The following is a 21412-nucleotide window of genomic DNA, read 5'->3' as shown; positions in this document are numbered from 1 at the left end:
CACTGTCTTGACCTACAATTATGAAAACAAAAAAAGTGATCCTTTTTTTAAAAAGAAAATTGTCTGGGCACCTGGGTGGCTCAGTCAGTTAAGTGTCTGACTGTTGATCTCAGCTCAGGGCTTGATCTCAAGGTCATGAGTTCAAGCCTTGCATTGGGCTCTGCACTAAGTATGAAGCCTACTTTAAATAAATAAATAAATAAATAAATAAATAAATAAATAAATAAATAAATAAATAAATGTAAATTGTCAGTGGCACTGAGAGATAGATTAATACATGTATAAAGTAATCTGATAGTCTATGTGTGTTTTAAAAGAAGTCAAATTTAGTCATCTTTTATGTACATATATATATTTGTAGTTTAGTAAAAGCAATTATTTTATAGATATTGATATTTTAAAAACAATTTCACTTTAATTTTTAATGATATACAGGTGGCAGTTATCTTTGTGTCATAGGATTATACTTTATATTTATTTCATAATTAGTAATTTTTACCCATGTTTTTACTGTTACAGGTGATTATCACTTTTAGTGGTTATTACAATAACTGAACTTAAAATAAAATTGGACCGACACAAAGTAGTTTGATTTGGGAAGAAAACTATATTGTGAAATGATCAAAATTTTTGATTTAAGAAATAAAAAATTTGTGAAAATACAGAGTAATTTCAGTGCCGACCTAGAACTGCATGGTAACTAAATTGTAAATGTTATATTTTATGATTTGTTATTGCTTATTGTGAAAGATTCAAAACATAAGTTAAAATTTCATTGATCATATTGTCTTATAGGGGTCCAGGTGGTGGTAGACCTTGGCCAAACCCAACAAATGCCAATTCAGTGAGTATATATATATTTTAATTTTCTTTGCACTTTCTAGCATTGAACAACAAAAATCCTGTTGCTTTTGAAAGCCCTGCAATTGGTTATATTAACTTTTTTTAAAAAGTAATCATTCAAAAAATATATTTCACATATATATTTTTAAAATATGTATAATTTTTGAAATGACGAAGTTTTTTACTTCACAGTCTAATGTAAACATGCATTCTATATGGATAAACAGACTTCAAAATTAAAATAGAAAATGTGATTTAGGTATACCACAGTAGCCTATATTTATTATAATATATATTTATCATAAAATTATTTGATCTTCTAAAATAATTATGGTAATCACTAAGTTGCCAGATAACCTCAATCTCTATCAGAGTTATTATGATTGTATTTATTATACTAGTTACACCTAGGTTTGCTCTCTCACTATTCCTGGAGGCAAGTACGCATTTGCCCTGTCCCTATTGGCTGAATTGGTGTTCCTACACATCTATCTGTGTATATGACATGCTGTGAATTTTCCTTACATGTTTTGTGATAGTGGTTTAACTGCACAAATATTTTTCTCTCTTAATAATAACACATGAATATATGCATAATATGAAAATTAAGCTTTCAGTCTTAAAATTAATATGATTTAATTTAATGATCCTGGTAATATTTTCCCTTCTTGACTTTGAACCCTTGAGTTTCTTCAGTATAGAGAGAGTTCTGCAGTGTACCTTTGTGTAGTGTGTGCACTGCACAAAGGTTCCTGACTCAAGGAAGTTGGTAGGGTACTAAAATACAGATTGTGCTCCACTTGTAAAGTCTATGAGTATCTGACCCAGCAAGGATGCCTTTTGCTAATATGCACAGAGGTACGCCCATTGACTAGCAATGCCCTTAATGCTAAATAAACATGAAACGGATCCAATGTTTAAGGTTAATTTAAATTTCAAGAAAATGTGAAGTGAGGTATATGTGGTATAGAAAGAATTATCCTAAACTTATAGCTATTCTAAAGCTGAATCACTTTCTCCTCAAGTAAGCAATTATCATATTTTTAGAGAAAAAAATAATTTATGTTATCTTCCTGTCTCTTAGTTTTAATAGCTAATTGAAATACAATTTGGAGTGGAGAGAGTGATAATCTTGCTTACATTTGGATCTTCAGTGTACTATTTAATCTTAACCAATCTTTCTTTTTTTTTTAATTGAAATTTTTAAAAATATTTGAGAAAGTGAGTGTGAGCAGGGGAGGGGCAGAGAGGGGGGGGAGAGAGAGAGAGAGAGCGCGAGAGAGAAAGAGAGAGAGAATCCCAAGCAGGCTCCATGCTCAACACGGAGCGTGACGCGGGACTCAATCACATGACCGTGAGTGACATCATGACCCAGGCCAAAATCAAGAGTCGGTCTTCCAGTCTACTGAGCCACCCAGGCGCCGTTTAGCAAATCTTTCTAAAATACTTTTTATCCAGATTATGTTATAATGTGAATGTGAATTCTTTCCTCTTCCAAAATTCTTTTAGTTTGCTTATATCCTTTTGGAGAGTTTACATTTCTATTTGCTTCTTGCTGCATGCCTTTCAAATTCATTCAAGATTTCACTTTAAAATGGCATCTGGCTAGCAGCTCAACATACAATTCTTTCAACTCCCTATTAAAATACCCATAAAGGTACAGGAAAAAACAATTTTTTATAATACTGAAAACTGACTCTTCCTATTGCCAGAATCTGGAAAGACTTTCTACTCAGAATCTGCATTTCTGTCGAAACTGGATTAAAAAGCACAATTAATGGCACACCTTAACTATGTGAGCCTTCCCACCTAGAAGCAAGAAGACTCTTCTCTCCTTCCTCACTGTCAGCTCTATCAGTTATCCCTCTACTGCCCCTTGCAGACAGCCACGTGTAATTCACACCCGCCACAGCCTTCCTACAGCATTACCTCCTTTTACACACTCATCTGGAGACTCTGTCATCCAAAAACTACTTGGGAAGGTGAGCAGGATTTGATATTGAGGATGGTGCATTGTACCAAGCAGGTATATTATCCAAGTAAGAGTATTGGATAGAGGCAGAGATGAGGAGAGACTTCTGCATTCTGCTCATGTTTAGTTTTGATGCACTCCACCTCTTCAGAATTTCATGGAGTGAAGCACTGTGGATAGGAGAACATACTATATTGGGTCAGCAGGTCTGCATTACTTTAGACCCTGAGAAACACTAGGGTAGGAGGTATGCATATCAAACTGCCATCCTATAGTCAGTATGAAATGGGCATTTGACTAGCATACATGCGAGAAATAGAGTTGAAAATAATCCCTTGTGTTAGTATATATCACGTGTGGATACATCTCCCCCTCACTGAAAGAAATGTGAATAGGGAGGGGCGCTTGGATGGCTCCGTCGGTCAAGTGTCCAATTTCAGCTCAGGTCACAATCTCATGGTTTATGAGTTTGAGCCCTGCGTCAGGCTCTGTGCTAAGAGCTCAGAAGCTGGAGCCAGCTTCTGATTCTGTGTCTCACTCTCTCCCTGCCCCTCCCCCACTCATGCTCTGTCTCTCTGTCTCTCTCTTTCTCTCTCTCTCTCAAAAATAAGTAAGCATTTAAAAAAAAAAAGTGAATGGGGAAAAAAAGTAGGGAGGGCCCAAAGCTTTCTTTCCAGAAACGGAAAGGGGGTCATCATCCTGAATACAGAAAGGCAAAGTGTTCCTCTGAGAAATGATTTATTATGAGAACAAGAAAAAAAATAATAAAAAACTGATGACTTTTCTGGGAAAAACATAAGGCTTAAATGAAACAAAGCAAAAACAGTTTAAGAGGGATTTTTTCTCCCTAAATGCTATCGATTATATTCTAGTGACAACTTACCTATACTGTTTTGATTTCCAAGTTCCTTAGACTTCTTGTCCATATGTGTAATTACAAATACTTTTTGTTTTTTATCAATACAATAAGTCTATGACTCTTGAGGGTTGCATATTAAAGTGGTTAGTTGTTTTGTTTTTTGCTGTTTTCAAATATGTCTTATATTTGTTTGATCATATATACTTTTTTTTCATTTTAAATGTTTATATCAAAGTAACCTTAGATTTATAGAAAAGTTACAAGAATAATACAAAGAACTTCCATACATGCTTCATCCAGATTCCCAAGTTATACCACTTTTGCTCTATGATTTCCTCTCTCTGCATGTACATATTTTTTTCTGAATCATTTGAGCTGTATTTGAGTTGCTGACATGATGACCCTTTATCCCCAAATATGTCAGTGCATGTTTACTAAAAACAAATACATTATCTTTCATAACTACAGTAAAGATCAAAATTAGAAAGTAAACATTAATGTAATGCTGTTCTCTAATCTGCAAACCTCACTCACATTTCCCCAATTGTCCCAATAATGTGTTTCATAACAAAAGAAAATCCCAGTTCACTTGTTACATTTAACTGTCAGGACTTTTTGTCTTTAATCTAGGACAGTTCCTCAACTTATCTTTTTCTTAACCTTGCAGTTGTGTTTAATGCAAATCAGTTATATTGTAGAATATGCCATAATTTGGTTTCATCTCATGTTTCCTCATGATTAGATCCAGGTAATACATATTTGGTAGGAATACCACAGAAGGAGTGTTGTGATTTTCTCAGTGCATCATTTCAGGAAGCATGTGATAAAGATTTGTCCCATTGCTTTTACTGTTAACTTTGTTCACTTAGTGAAGGGTGGTGCTTGTCAGGTTTCTCTACTATAAAATTACTGTTTTTCCTTTTGTAATTAATAATTTGTGGAGATACACTTTGAAACTACAGTAAATAAATATCCTCTTCTTCCTCATACTTTCACCTGCTACTTTCGGCATCCATTGGTGATTCTTGCCCCAAGTGTTTTTTTGCTATGTTGGTTGCCAAATGGCTGTTTTCTGTCTTTCCTTCTTCATTTATTAATTGACTCTACTACAGAGTTTTTCTTTCTTCATTCATTCATTTATTCATTCACTGTATATCAAATATGTCTGTGGACTCATTTTATTCAGTAGGTTTTTGATGCTAAAGTCACTCCAGATTTAGCCAATAGGAACCCCTTCAAGCTGGATCATGTGTCCTTTTGACATGTTTCCATTATTTGAGCATTTTGAAACTCCTCTTGTATTTTCCCAGTGTTGGCTCTGAAACAGCCATTTCTTTAAGGAGCCATGGTTCCTTTAAATGGAGAGTGGTATGTAGAACCCATCAGAGTGATACAGATTCAAGAGCCTCCCCACAGAAATAACTAAGATACAGATGGATGTTCATACACATTCCCATACACATGTATATCTTTCTGTATCTATCTATATGTACTAAAACCATTAGTACACACTATTGCTTCAATTTCAGTACAACACAACAGGATATATTGTAGACTTTCTGCTTTTTTACTTCTTTGAAAGTAAGAAATATGCCTACCATTATGTACAGTATATTCATTTATTTGCTTAATCTTTATAAATCCACAGTTTTTTGTTATAAAAGTATTTTAATCAAAAATGTTTTTGTACCCTTTTACATGACAGTACAAAAAAATTTTTTAAGGAAAATTCATGTTTTTAATTCAGAATAGAAGTATGATTTTCACTTTTAACTTCCTTTGACCTGAGCATTACAGTATTAGCCTCAGATTCTTATTTGGAAGTTTATTTACAAATCCACCAATGAATTTTCCTTTTTTATATTTTTCAAGAGCTGTGCACTTGAGTTTAGTTATGTACCACATTCTAATCATTAAGTAGCAAGCACTTTTATTGAAAATATCTTAATTATCTTTGTCTGGAGAGACTTTTAATTATAAGGTACAGAAAAACAACCAAAGTAGGCTCATATTGAGAGCATATCACTGGATTATATATCTAAAAAGTACAGATATAAATTTATTTTGGGGCACATTTGATTCCAAGGGTCCAGATCATGCCATCAGCACCTGGTCTCTATCACTTGCCTTTGTTTTCCTTGCCATGACAAGAAGGCTGTGTGGAGCTCCAGACTTATATCCTCAGAGCTCTCAGTTGAGTACAAAAAAGCACAACTCTTTATCAGGTAAATAGAGGTATTGGGAATAACCAGCCAAACTAGATTTGTGTAGCTTGGGTCATATGTTCATTCATGAATTATAACCTGAGGGTACAGTGCTCTTTCAGCTGGGTCAAGGTCACACATATCCACTCCCCGAGCCCCACCCAAACCATAAGAGGTATGGTTCACCAAAGAAAATTCAAGGAGTTGTCAGCAAAAGAGGATATAGGCAAAACAAATGTTCAGTATAGCATTGTAGTAATCAACTGTATTATTGTGACAGGAAAAAGAAAGAAGAAACCCCTTGAAGGGAAAAAAATGACAATCTATTATAGTGATTAAACCCAAGGGAAATACAAATATCTTACTCCAGAAGGCTCTGCTCTAAACAAATGTATGCTCTTTTTTTTTTTTTTTCCAAAGCACTAAAGGGGCTCTTGGGTGACACAGTTGGCTGAGTGTCCAACTCTTGATTTCAGCTTAGGTCATGATCCCAGGGTCATGGGATTAAGCCCCACATTGGGCTCTGTGCTGAGCATGGAGCCTTCAGTTTCTCTCTCTCCCTCTGGTCCTCTGCCCTGCTCATTCTCTCTCTCTCTCTCTCTCTCTCTCTCTCTCTCTCTCTCTCTCTCTGAAATAAATTAGGGGCACCTTGGTGGCTCAGTCAGTTAAGTGTCTGACTCTTGATTTCAGCTCAGGTCATGATCTCATGGTTCTTGGGATTGAGACCTACCTCAAGCTCTGTGCTGACTGCATGGAGCCCACTCTGGATTCTCTCTCTCCCTCTCCCTCTGCCCCTCTCCACTTGATGCATGTGCATTCTCTCTCTCTCTCTCTCTCTCTCTCTCTCCCGTCTCAAAATAAATAAATAAACTTTAAAATAAATTTCTTAAAAAGCACTAAAGAATAATAGAATATTTCCAACTTTACAGTGGCACAGATAATGTCTTAATGTTATCCTCTCTGGTTTCTAGTAAACCAGTTCTTCTAAGGTAGTTTTAAACTTCACAGTTGAAGAAAGTTACTTAACAAATATGTTGCTAATCATTAAAAACAAACAAACAAACAAAAACTCAGGGACACCTGGGTGGCTCAGTCCATTGAGCATCAAACTCTTGATTTCAGCACAAGTCATGATCCCATGGTTTGTGAGATTGAGCCAGCATCAGGCTCCACATGCAGTGTGAAGCCTGTGTGAGATTCTCTCTCTCCCTGTTCCCCTCCCCTGCTTGTGCTCTCTCTCTCTCTCTCCAAAATTAAAAACAAACAAACAACTCCAAATCTCTAGCTACTTTGCTCTTCCCCTGCTCCCACACCACTGTCATGGATATTAGGAGTCAGAATATTTCAGAATATCTGAATTATCAGTCACAGCTCTTGAATTATCAATCTCTTGAATTATCTGTATAAAGGATTCTTCTAATTCTGTGATTCTGATCTTTAGCTCTTTGATCTTCTACATCTGCATTTCATCTTTCAATTCATGTTAATGGTTATTTTGTATCCAGGGGAAGGAGGTGATTAATTAGATTGGAAGAATTTGGACACTAGAGGTAGAGAAAATTTTGTGGAAAACTAACAGAGGAAATACCAAAAATGTTTGAGGAAAAATTATTAGACTGTTAGCTGATAGGGAGAAAGATTGTTTGGGAAGGCATAGAAGGTGACAAAACTGAAAGGCAAAAAAGGGAGCCCTGGTGTGTACAAGGCTTTGGAATGGAGAAATCTGAAATTTATCACCTATATGGGAGGGAGCTATGTTTTAGGAAGATAGTTTATAAAATGGATGAAAAGTAGGGAAATGAAGTTAGGAGATAATAGTAATGGCCTTTATAAAATGTTATCAGACCCTGAGGTAGAGTGGTGATCAAAGGAATAATGAGGATGCATTTCACACATAGAATAAAAAACACCTGATGACCTTGAATTTGGGAATAAAGAGAAAAAGCTGAAGGTGATTTCAAGTCTTTGAATTCAGGTATCAGGGAGAATGGGAAAACACAAACTCAGCTAGAAATACAAGAGAAGGAAGTTTAGAGGGTAGATGGTGAGCTTTGTTTTTGGAATATTAAATCTATCACTAAATATAATAGAATCCTAGATCAACTGTTATGTCCAGCACAGAATGGAAATGTATTCAATTGAAGCTTTATCTCTAGTTCTAATCTCTAGTAAATTCTTGATCTGTATTTCTAAAAATCTGTTGATCGGTCTACTTCACTGTGCACTAGTGCTTTAAAATTCAACATGTCAGATATTTCCCCAAACTTGCCCCCCTTCCTGAATTCCCTACACATGAATTAGTGGCACCATCATTCACCCACTCACCAAGTTGGAAACCTAGGTATTACCTTAACTTTTGCCTTCCCTTGTCCACCACACCTAGTTCGTCACTGTGCTCTGCCAAGTACATTTGTGAAGTCTTTCAAACTTTCTTACTCCTACTTATCTTAATCAGTGCTTCCTAGAACACTCTATCATCTCTTGCCTAGACCTTTTGCAATAGACTCTTAACTTGTATTTGTATTCTGTGATACCTCTAGGGTTATCTTACTAAAATATAAATTGGAATATGTCTCTCTAAAACCTGTGACTTCCTGTTTCCTACAGTATAAATTCAACAGTCTGACCATATATGCTTATCATTTATTTCAGTTTCCTATAAGTACCACATTATAGCAGCTGGGTAAAATTATATGCCATTTCCCTAATAATCTATGTACTTTTATATTTTGTGTTTACTTCTTTCTTTCTTTCTTTCTTTCTTTCTTTCTTTCTTTCTTTCCTTCCTTCCTTCCTTCCTTCCTTCCTTCCTTCCTTCCTTCCTTCTTTTGATCCTTCTCTTTGTCTTTCTGGTGATAATCTATTCTCTATAAGTCAGCTATCCAGCTCAAATATGTCTTCTGGACCCACATAGTTCTTCTACCTATATTGTTATACTTTATGTCACTCACACTAGACTCTCAGATGCTACTAGTAACTTTCAAGAGTGTGTGTTCAGTAAAGTGCTACCAGGAGTAGCAGTCCAAATGATCTTTTTCTTTTAATGAGGGCATCAAAAAATATGAAGTAGAAATAGTGACTATAAGCCAAAATTAAAGACTTTGTCAGGACAAACATGGAAAAAAATTGAACTACATGAAGTAACAATTTTTTAAAGTATTTTTAAATGTTTAAAAACTGTGTTTAACTGTGTTTGAAGGAACCATGAAGGAGAAATTTAAAACTATAAAAGGAGCAAGGTGTTAGGAGGATGAGATGGGGCTAGCTTTGGAAGCAAATAGAAAGATTATCTTTTTTTCTACGTGGACGAATGGATGAAAATTTCAATCTATAAGTTTGGAGTGTTGAGTTGAAGATGAAGGTATAGTAAGAATTTGATAGCTTTAACATATGACACAAGGGCAGACTACCAACTCACCATGTTATAATCACCATGACAGCCAGCTCATGAAAGTCACTTGTTAAGTATTTAGGAATTTTTTGAGTTAATTGTTAAATCATTGGTAGCTTACAAATAATCCAGAGAAGAAATGGGCAAAAGACATGAATAGACACTTCTCCAAAGAGACATCCAGATGGCGAGCAGACACATGAAAAAATGCTCAACATCACTCATTATCAGGGAAATACAAATCAAAACCACAATGAGATAACCATCTCACACCTATCAGAATGGCTATCATTAACAACTCAAGCAACAAGAGATGTTGGCGAGGATGCAAAGAGAGAGGATCTCTTTTGCACTGCTGGTGGGAATGCAAACCAGTGCAGCTACTCTGGAAAACAGTATGGAAGTTCCTCAAAAAATTAAAAATAGAACTACTCTATGACCCAGCAATTGCACTACTAGGTATTTATCCAAGGGATACAGGTATGCTGTTTTGAAGGGGCACATGCACCCCAATGTTTATAGCAATGCTATCGACAATAGCCAAAGTATGGAAAGAGCCCAAATGTCCATCGACGAGTGAATGGATAAAGAAGTGGTATATATATTCAATGAAATCTTGCCATTTGCAACTACGTGGATGGAACTTATTCTAAGTTACACTAAGCAAAATTAGAGAGAGACAAATATATGACTTCACTTACATGAGGAATTTAAGATACAAAACAGATGAACATAAGAGAAGGGCAGCAAATATAATGTAAAAACAGGGAGGGGGATAAAACATAAGAGCCTCTTAAATATAGAGAACAAACAGAGGGTTACTGGAGGGGTTGTGGGAAGGGGGATGGTCTAAATGGGTAAGGGGCATTAAGGAATCTACTCCTGAAATCATTGCTGCACCATGTGCTAACTAACTTGGATATAAATTAAACAATAAATAAATTTTTAAAATTAATAAATAAAAATTAAAAAAAGAATCATTGGTAGCTTGAAATATTTCATGTGGGAATATTCATACCACATAAATTGATAAATGCTACAGATTGGGACCTTTTTCTTCCCTGAATTTATTCGGTTTATTGGCACACCACAGAATGCTTCTGGGCTTCCATGAAGGCTGAGCCAAAATGCTTCCAGTTATTAGTGAAGACTAAGTAGAAATTGGAGAACATGATTATATTTTGGACCTTGTCCCTTATTTTGTGTTTCTCTCTGGTAAATCTCTACTGTGAAATAGAAAAGGTGGCTAGGGGATGATCAAAGAGATGGAAACTAAGTAGGCTTTGAGATAATGAATTTAAAATATTGGAAAGAGAAACAAAATGCCGACAGTGGCATGGGGGAGTGGCAGAGACAATTTAGCAGGAAACTAATAAGGAAATAATGGACTTACAGGAAATAAATACAGAAATAATAGGGAAAACATGGAGGAATTGTAATGGAAGAAGATTCTTGTTGGAATATAGAATAATATATTTGTGAGTGTCATGAGGAATAAGAAAGATGTCAGGCAAAGGAGTTGTTTAGATCTCTGTGTAAAGAGTTCTGGGATGTGCTCATACTCACAAATGGAGGAGAAGGAAGTATATTGTGAAATGAAGGAAGGCAATAAAGTATAAATTCCAAAGATTTAAAGGGTGGTTAGCTCATATGTTAAAGAAAACCTTTTTCATTTGTTATATTAGTTTCTAGTAGCTAATTAGAAAGGAAAGGGGGGAAACATGAGGTCTATAGATCAAGTACTGACCTGTACCACATGAATGTAGTAGCCTGAAACCCATCTTAAAAATAATAATAATGCATCCCAGAATGCACATAAATTGGAAGTTGTATCTGTAAAAGCTATTAATTTGAAAAACTCTGGTTTCTGGTTTTTCACTGCACAAATATATATCTTTCTAATTACAGAATAAGTGTCATTAGTATCAAGCAGTGAGTATAACTGCTCTAAAACCAGTAAAACTTAAAGCTAGAAATCTAAATTTCTCTTGACCTAAATCCACTCTTTTTTATAAAGTCAAAATAATGTTGCATTTATTCATTTTCCAGCACTCAGACAGATATAAACGGCTTTATTCTTTATCATCCTTTGTGATACATTTTAAAACTCGATAAAAGTCAGAATATAGATTCATTGTAGGTAAGTTTCCGTATTGTCACATGAATCAAAATATATATTTCTTTGTCCTATTCGTGTTCCAGATACCATACTCCTCAGCATCTCCTGGGAATTATGTAGTAAGTACATTTGGGATTGTTTGCTCATAAGAATTGATGTTATGTTTTATTTGGGCAATGAAATAGCTGTCCAGATGTTAAGAAGAGCCCCTGTGTATTGGCCAAGAAGTGAACATCTGATATGTATTGAGTTTTTCGTCTGCCAACCTCAGTACATATGTTGATGTTCATTAGTGAGGCAGTTATCAATCTGGCCAAAATTGCCCCGAGTACTGTGTTTTACTTTAGCATATGTTTCTGTAAACCAATACAATACACTCCGTCCAATCATGAAGAAAGCCATACCCAGTTACACAATGCCAAGCTTGAATTTGCAGTTCTCCAGGAGAATGAGGTACACCCCCTCCCTCATACCACTCGCCACACACAAAGTTTAGGAAGACATTAAACTGTTTCCTGATCACAAAGGGAGTCATATCGCAGAATAATGACTAGTCATTTGGGGGCCGGGGGCTTTTTTATACTTTGATATTGAAAGCACTTATTTTTCTTCTTATCATTATTTAGTACATGTTAAAATTTTCCAATAATTCATTTACACCTAAAGTCAAATTAGTAGGTTTTACATGAGCTCTTGAACTTACAAATGACCTTTTAACCCTCATAACATTATAATCCTTGCTACATCTCAAGGCCACCATGGAAGATAAATTGTTATAATATTTAGGAGTAAACGCCTAACAGAAGAGCAAAGATAAAATGGTAAAAAGGAAAATCTTTCCTAAAGAAATTTTCAGAGGTGGTGGCTAACTGGGGTAGGAAAAAAGGAGTGCCTAAGAAGATCAATGAGCATTTTACTCTCCGTAGAAATAGTGTTTTATGAACATAGTAAAAAGCACATGCTGTTTTGGACCTGTGAACTTAGTGCTCAATGTTCTCTTAAGCTATACAAACTAAGAGGCCTAACATTTTTCACATTCTCTATGAAACAAAAATGAAAGTAAATGTGGGTAAAACCTATTTTTTTCTCAAATCACTGAAGAATAAGCGTAATACATAGTTTTATGAAATTATAGAATTTTATCTGAAAGAAAATTTAAGTTGCTTATTAAATAGCAAATATATATATATATATATATATATAATCTGAAATAATTAGTGCGCTATGTCTACACCTTCAGAATGAAATACAAATTTATCCACTTAGTAATTTATACAGATTACTTTAGAGCTAACAAATTCTAAAACCCTTTACCTGAATTGGTTGTCTGAAATAACTGAGTTAACCTTAGAATCACCTAATTTCCATTTCCAGTTGATTAGTAACCCACAGCATTAGTCAATGTTGCCCCTCATTTCTAATTGATATGATAGCAGAAGGTTCCATGCTCTGGAAGTGTTACAGTTGATACCAATAGAAAAAGAAATAGCATCAATGTATTTTTTAAGCATATGAATATCTTTGAGTTTTTAGTTTCCTATAAAAAATGATGATACAAAATATAAGAAAATTATAGTCACAGATACACATGAATGATTCTGTTTTATGGATTTGTAAAGGCCCCAATAAATGGTTTCTCCTTAACCTCATTATACCTAATATGATTAAGTCCTGAATAATACATCAGTGTTACAGGCTCATTGTTTTTGGAAACTTATTAAAACAATCTTAACATATTTAAGCTAAATCATATCTTGCATAATAGTGAAATGATTGTGCATTCAAAGAAAATAAATTATGGAGAAAATTCCTCTGTTATTTTCAAATTGGACTATTATAGATAAGCCTAACTTTTCTTCTGTTTTTCCTTACATTGTTTATGAAATGCCTTATTTTTACTGAAATTTTGTATAATTATTTAGGGTCCTCCAGGAGGTGGAGGGCCACCAGGAACACCCATCATGCCTAGTCCAGCAGGTATTGTAATCACACCAACCACACGGGCATTTGATTATTAGAATAAAACCACAAAATATAGAAATTGTTATGACAGAGAGTCAGTAGTATTCATTATCTCATTGATGGTAACAGGAAGTAGACTAGAGATAGCAAGTAGGAAGAAGTAGTGTTCTTAAAAATAACTGTTGTCCAGTTACTTTAAGTCTGTAGAAAATTCCTGTCGTGTGAGTAATAGATATAATCAGATTGCAAATGGTGTTGATCTACATGAATTGCCCAATAATTTATCTGACACAAAGATTCTTTGAGACTCTGAAAAAGAATCCAAATCTCACAACTTAGAAAAATTCTGCATAACACATGAAATACATGGATGGATCCGTGTAAAGCCAATGGATTAGCTTTAATCAGACCCACCATATCTATTATCTCACTAAGATATCAATAGATATCAATATGCTTACATGTCCATATGTACTTATTAGCTAATAAATTCACTGTGTACTGGAGGAAGATTTTTTTCTTTTAATATTTTTAAACTAAAATGCCTCAGTATTTCTGTGATCATTGAATATAATGATTTTAAATAGCTTTATCCTTTCTTTTCAAGACTTTAATATAGACTATTAAATGTGTTGCTTCTTGAGGACTGTAATGGTGGAAGTTTACATTGGTACACCCCTCCTAGAAACTGCTCTGGCAACATGTATCAAGAGCCATGAAAAAGTTCATATTCACTTTTTTCTATCATCCTGCTATGAGAATAATTAGAGATACAACCCGAGATTTATGTAGAGGGTGCTCATTTTTTTATAGTTAATAGTGAAATAGTAGGCACAAACCTAATACAATTTTAGCAAAAGTAATAAATTAATTTTTAGGAATATAATATAGCCATTAAAATTATTATCAAAGAATTGTTAATGACATGGAGAATAAATGTTCATGATTCAATATAATATGATTACAATTTTATTGTAAAATATATTTAATACAAAAATGTAGAAAGACAAAGAAATAGGCTCTAAGGCTTTATCAGTGTTAACCTCTGGGTAATGAAAGAGATGAGAGATTTTTATAATAAAAAAATACTGAATTATGTTACAATATTAAATTCATATGTTCTTAGCTGGTTTGTTGAAATCTAAGATGTGTGGAAGCTTGAACTTAACTATCATTGATCATATCAATAAATAATAATTTTTAATTTTTGAATCTTCTTAATTTTGAAAAAGCATCAATCTGATAATTAACACAAAATTTTGCTTTGCTTCACTACTGATTTGGAATATAGCATAAATATTTCATGGATCTCTGTCCTCAGAGCATCTTCATTGAAGTGAAACAATTCATTCAAGATAGAATTAGGCGAATTGAACATCTTGCGCACATTTGCATTCTTATATGTGAAGTTAATGTTTAATTTATGAAGGTAGCATGTGATTAATAAACACTTCACCACAATATAAATGAAATTTTTTGGAGAAACCACTAAACTTTTCAGGTGATAAGTAATCTGATTACTCTCCATCCTTCCAAGCCAACAAATTGCCACCAGTATGTCTTCCTAGCCTTGTGCATACTCCTGTGGGCTCATCTTTTGTATAGTCATTCCTAATTTGAAGCCAATGCTCTCCCTGCCAAAAACAGGTTCCATAAGGTCTACTTTATTATAAAGTTTTTCTGTATATAAAAAGAAGTCTAGAAAATACCAACCTTACTTCTCTTGGTGTTTCTATAGATGAAAGTATGTTTTTGATTGGTATTAAAAACAACAAATTTATTTTTCTTTCTATATATTTAAAATATACAGCCTATTTTCCTTCCAAGTTAATTATTAAAATTAGTTAAGTAAAATTAGGCTAATAAAGATGAAAAACCATTTGAAGATCTCCTGTGTTTAGTCATTAGTAATGACTGATTTTCTGAAAGATACATTTTTATGGGATAGAGTGTATTCCATTAGTTAAATCTCAGCAGATATTTATTGTCTGTGGCACATAGTATAAGACATGATCTCTTTCCTTCTCTCAATGAACTCACTATAACAAAGACAAGAACAAGACAAAATGTTAACTAGAATGCAAAGCAGAATTCAATGATGAGGGGGCATGCATGAATTCAGAAGTTTCAGAAAACAAAATCTCATGAAAGAGGTAACATTTGCAGTGTGCCTGGGGTAGTGAGCAGAATTTCAGTAGATGGACACTGGGGAGAAGATACTTGGAGGAATTAAGAACAAAAATATGGAGATATAAACGGTTGATCATACACAGGAAAGAACAAGCAGCCTGAGTTGACAGGAATATAATGGACATAAGGATGTAAAATAAATAATTAAGGCCACAAAAGTAGATCGGGACCTTACTTAGTATAAACAAATAGAGATCTATCTGAAGTGGGCATTTCTGCTTTTTCAGCAGTAGGATATATTAATGTAGATTTGAAACTTTTTTTTTCAGAATGGAGAGGCCTGATACATTATATTTAAGAAAATTGTATAATTGTGGGAAAATAGAAAAACATATTTCCTAAATGTAAAATATATGGCCTTTTACTATAGATAATACATTATAAAAACATATGTACTCAGAGACTTTATTAGAATTAGCTAATAGACATGAAATGTAAATTTTTTAATATTATAAAGTGGTACTTATTTTATATGGATATACACTACAGTTATTTTTACTATAATGAATCAAGAATAAAATGAATAAAAAAATTTCATCAAAAGCTGTACTGGAAGAAGCTGACTTTTACTTCAAGCAAGAGAATTTTTCATTCTAATTGTATACTCTCTTTATGTTGGAATTAAGCCATGATATCCCACCAGCTATTAATAATTATTAGATAAATAAACTGTTTTAAATTAGTATATAAGAAGCCTAAGGAAACAATGAAAACTGAAAAGCTACTGAATTTGAATTTTTGGAGATTTTTGTTATACACATTGCTTAATGAAGTCAAAAAGTATCCATGTTTTTTAGAAAAGAAAAACTTTACTGTAATATTTGAGATTTTTAAAGTAATGTTCCTTTTGACCAGAATTATTCAAGTGATTACCCCTTATATATTAGGTAAATATTCTCATTTACAACCTCAGAATGGTAATTTCTGAGTTGGAAAATGACTTACAAGTATTTGTTTCTGAACATTAGTAATGACTATTTTAAGTGCTGCAGCTATTAATATGTATGTGTGTGCAGATCATCTCTGATTATTACTTTGTGATGACTTGGGTGTAAATTATAAAGAAAGATATTAATTAGGTAATGTTTTGTTTCAGATTCAACCAACTCTGGAGACAACATGTATACTTTAATGAATGCAGTACCTCCTGGACCTAACAGGCCCAATGTAAATATGAATTTTTTTTTTTAATTTTGGAATGTATTTCAAGGCTCAAACTCCAAGTGTAATGAATATTCCTAGATACTATTTAAGCTTTCTCTTTTACTATCCAGAAACTTACTAGATATCCAAAAATAATCAAATCCCTTCTATGTTCTGGATTGACAAAAAATATAAAATACAAAAATGTATAACAAAAGATTGCACATCATTATAACTTAAATGTAAAACTGAACCTAATCAATTATAAAATGTTGGTGTGTGGTTTTATCTAAAATCTCAAATAGTTAATAATTAACACTATTTGAAATGACAGTTAATGTGTAATCATTGACATTCGCCTCATTTTTAGCATCACTAAATTTTTCATTGTGATTGTTTATTTCTTTTATCCTGATAAACTTGAAATAAATCAGGAAGTTGGATTTGCTTGTTTTTCTTTAGATTTTTGAAATCTGGAGTTTAAATATGGAAATGCAGCAGTTCTACATAAAGAATTTGAGTGTTCTTAATAATGCATCTGGTTGTTATTTTTCCATGAAAGCTTACAGAAAATTATTTATCTATAAGACCTACATATTAACAAAAATATTTATAACAAGGTATAGTTAATACACAGACATGTATGAATATAAGTCTGCTTAGTTTAAATAAAAATCAGAAGACATAAAGGAATTTCCATAAGTATACCAAAAAACAGGAATGAAATAATTATTATAATTGAGCTTCTTAGCAGTAAAGACTTTAAAGGGAAACTTGAAATCCATCCAGTATAATATGATACTTGAAATATGGCCAGTCCAAATTGAAATGTGATGTATAAAATATACACTAGACTTTGAGGAGTTAATATGAAAAAAATAATGTAAAAGATTTTATTAAAATTTTTATACTGAATATATGCTGAAATAATTTTGATATGTAGGATAAATGAAATATATTATTAAAATTAACTTGACCTGTTTCTTTTTACTATTTAAACATGGCTGCTAGTAAATATAAGTTTACTTATGTAAGTTTGTGTTGTAGCTCGTATATTATTTCCCTTAAGCAGTACTGCCTTCAGTTATCACTATCCTCTTTATATAATCAAATAAATTGGTTTTCAGGAGAAAAGAAACAGTTTCCTATCAGTAATGTCTAAAGGGTGTTTCCACAGTGATCTTAATGAACATTGAATATGATAATGAACAATGTTCATTTTAGAAATTTAGCAACAATATAGAAAAGCTCTTCATAGTGCAGTTTCATATCTTAGAACTTGATATTTAAAATGGAGGGAGTGCGAGAGGAAACCCAGAGCATATGGCACTGAAGACATTTCTGTGGGCAGCTAAGCTGATACCATCCAAGTATGTTCCATTCTGGTTCTCTAACTCAATACAAAGATAAGAGATCCAAGAAAAGTAGAAGCTGATCGTGTCACTTTTTCAAATGCCATTCATCTCAGCCAGAGGTAGTAAAAGCAAATGCCTGCTGAGGGCTAGGACTGCAGTTTTTTGTGCTTCAAGCATACATACCAATAGTCTTTGTGTCTTTTAAAACACTGTGGGGGCCAGATGAAGGGACCTAACCAAGTAAGTTCAGAGGGTGTTGGCCTTACCAGCACTAGTTTTTCAGCCCAGATCTATACTATGCTTTTGACAAAGGCTGAATAAAACAGTAAGTTCAAAGTTAATTTCTTTAAGCTATCATTCTTAAGCTACCTCAAATGATAGCTTAAAAAGTTAATATTTCTTTAATTGATTTATAAATTAAATTTCTAAAATTAATTCTAAGTAAACAACTTAGAATATATAGAATCTATATATAGAATCTATATAGAGAGAATCTATAAAATATTTATAAACCAAATAGAATATATATAAATCAATCTGTATGCTTTAAGGCTACAAAATTTTAGGCAACAGAAATGACATTATCCTGGGAAAATGTATAAGCATGTGGCTGTATGATCCCAGTGATAGAAAGCCATCTTATTTCCAAACAATCATATATATATTATATACAGTTACTGGTTGTCTGTTGAGGGCAATTGTTTTTCTCCCAAAAGCCTATTTGATTAGTAAGCATCACCACCCCATCTACACACGTAAATACACACACACCACATTCAGTATTCTGTACCATACAACATGGAAGAAATGCTTTTGGCATCAGACATTTTAAGAACAAGTGGTTTTCAGTAGGCTATTTTAACTGTAAACATAAGATAATTATAGATAACTTGTCTTCAAACTGGGCTCTAGATTTCCTCAGGAATATTCCAGGGAGATAAGGAAAAGACTGAGTGGGCAGGCCATGGCTTCTCCACCACCTGCTCCACCATCGTATATCAGTTCACATCTGTTTTGTACTGGGCTTCCAACTTAAAATAAAATAATCCCACTACTTTAAAAAATGTTAAATATAACTGCTGTAGAATGTCCAATTGTCATTGAACTGACATAGTTGAGACTGCCAAGAATTAACTATATTGAGCTGTCCCCAAGGAGCTAAATGTATTTAAACTACAAGATGGAATTATTTATTATGTCCATTTGAACAAAGATAGATTGGCTGCTAAGAAAAATCTTAATGTTGGCATAATAATGTTGAATTATTCTTATTAATAAGTCAATACTTTTAGCAGCTTCCTAGGAATCATCTCTGGCTTATATAGCAAGATCTGTCAATAGCAGAGAAGAGAATGTTTATCCTCTAATTTGCACTGGAATGTATGTGCTTTCTAGTTGAGAATATCTGAAGAAAATATGGATATAAATGAGGATTAACCTGAAGATCCAGAATATAAAGCAGATGGTATGAGGAAAGTAGGGCAGTCAGTTTCAGAATCTGTAAGGCTGAAAAAAATCTAGGAAAATAACCTCCATTATTTGGAAATGAAAATAATTTGTGGAAGTGTCTTACAATGTTAAAGATAGATATTGTAACATTAGATAAATACTTGTTTTCAGTGTGATCATAGAAATTCTCTTCATTTTTTAAAGTTTCCAATGGGCCCTGGGTCAGATGGTCCCATGGGTGGATTAGGAGGAATGGAGTCACATCACATGAATGGCTCTTTAGGTAAGGATATGCAATTTGATGTTTAGAAATCAAAACAAAACTTTTATTCTACAGAGTGGATATTACAGTTTGCAAATTGCTTTTGTATACCTTTATTTACTTTGAATTTATTTTAAAATGCTTCAACTTTCACTTCAGACTGAGACTTTACAGAATATTGGTTATGATAACTGGAGATCATTTGAAAATCAGAAATGTGAGGATTGTTCTAACCTAGCTCTTATTCACAGGTATTTACTTTCACCTATCAAAATCTGAGTGTTTTATGATAAAAGGAGATATTGCTGCTCTGAGCACATATTACATATCCCTCACCTGGAGAGCTACAGTATCTTCTGAGCTGGTTTGTCTACGAAGGTCTATAGATGCAGTCTCAGAGAAACTTATGTTCTCTGCAAGAATTTCTTGACTTTGTTTCTGTATTTTAATGTTTGTCTCTTTTAAAAATAAAATTTAATTATATTCTGGATTATCTGGATGATTTTCTTAAAAGAGAGCAGTGCCACATACTCGTGGCAAAGCAGATTTCAAGTACTATGACTAATAGTTGAAAACATACCTCATAAATGATGCCTTCTTACCAAATGAAGCCCAGTGTCTTCACGGAGAACAAAGAGTTTCACAACAGTGAGAAATAGAGATGAGTGGCACAAAACTGATTAGATCACACAGTGCACTGTACATATAGGCAGTCCAAATGCAAATCCAAAACAAAACCCATAAAACAACAACTACACTTATTTTATGTTTATATATGTTTTAAGTAACAGTAACATAAGCTAGAAGTTGACAATGGGGATAGACACTTATGATCTTTTTTTTCTTTTGAAAAAGAACCATCTTTTACTTAAGTTGGAATAACTGTGCCCATGAGTAACTTAGGTTGTACACAGATTCCACGACTCCACCCAAACACCAGCCTCTAATACTTTGAAAAGCTCTGTAACTTCAATAATCAAGAAACTATTTGCAACCTGTTGCTAGACTTCTGAGCTTTTAAAGTCCATACTTGTTTTATATACGTACATGTGTTGCCTAGATATCAAAGCCTTAATTTGCACTGTTCAATTATGGTAGTGACTAGCCATGTGTGACTATTTAATTTTAAGTCAAAATTAAATAAAATGTAAAGTTTACTTCCTCAGCTGCACTGCCTCCTATCAAATGTACATGGCCATGTGTAGCTAATGGCTACCATAATGAAACATAGAATAGAGAAACATCTCCATCATCACACAAAGCTCTACCTGTCAGCACTGTTCTAGAATTTTATTTTTTAATGTATTGCAACATAACTCAGTTTCCAATCTTTTAATTTGTAAAATTATTTTTAAAAATATGACATTTGGTCATAGAAAATTATCAGTTATTCACTAGAATAGAATTTGAGGAAGAGTTTCACATATGCTTGGCATGTGGCTTATTACTTTTTATAATAAACATTATTACACATATTTATATCTACATAATTACATATGTGCATTCAATATGTATCAATGTACTATGTATGTTTATAAGCACTAACTTTATTTGTGACTATAACTGAATGTTTTACCATTAAAATAGTAGAATATGTTTATGCCAAAAAATTGTTAAAATGGTTAAAAATAAAGCTAACATGTGGCAAAGATCTGATTATTGT

The 21412-nt window shown here is 33.3% G+C and overlaps 1 protein-coding gene across 14 annotated transcripts in view; it reads left to right on the top strand.

Annotated features, from left to right (window-relative positions):
- Positions 1-21412, top strand: part of SSBP2 (single stranded DNA binding protein 2) — a 309255-nt gene that overhangs the window by 265252 nt on the left and 22591 nt on the right. For all 14 annotated transcript variants that reach the window (XM_053224507.1, XM_027038998.2, XM_027038986.2 and 11 more), the window contains 5 exons: positions 796-844; positions 11472-11507; positions 13311-13365; positions 16637-16707; positions 19692-19770. In XM_053224507.1, coding sequence (XP_053080482.1) covers positions 796-844; positions 11472-11507; positions 13311-13365; positions 16637-16707; positions 19692-19770 — 290 coding nt within the window. The remainder of the gene's footprint in view (positions 1-795; positions 845-11471; positions 11508-13310; positions 13366-16636; positions 16708-19691; positions 19771-21412) is intronic.

This window comes from Acinonyx jubatus, chromosome A1 (assembly GCF_027475565.1).
Source record: "Acinonyx jubatus isolate Ajub_Pintada_27869175 chromosome A1, VMU_Ajub_asm_v1.0, whole genome shotgun sequence".
In the NCBI taxonomy this organism is placed as follows: Eukaryota; Metazoa; Chordata; class Mammalia; order Carnivora; family Felidae; genus Acinonyx; species Acinonyx jubatus.
Note: the sequence above shows the minus strand (reverse complement) of the source record. Positions and strands in the feature narration are given on the sequence as shown.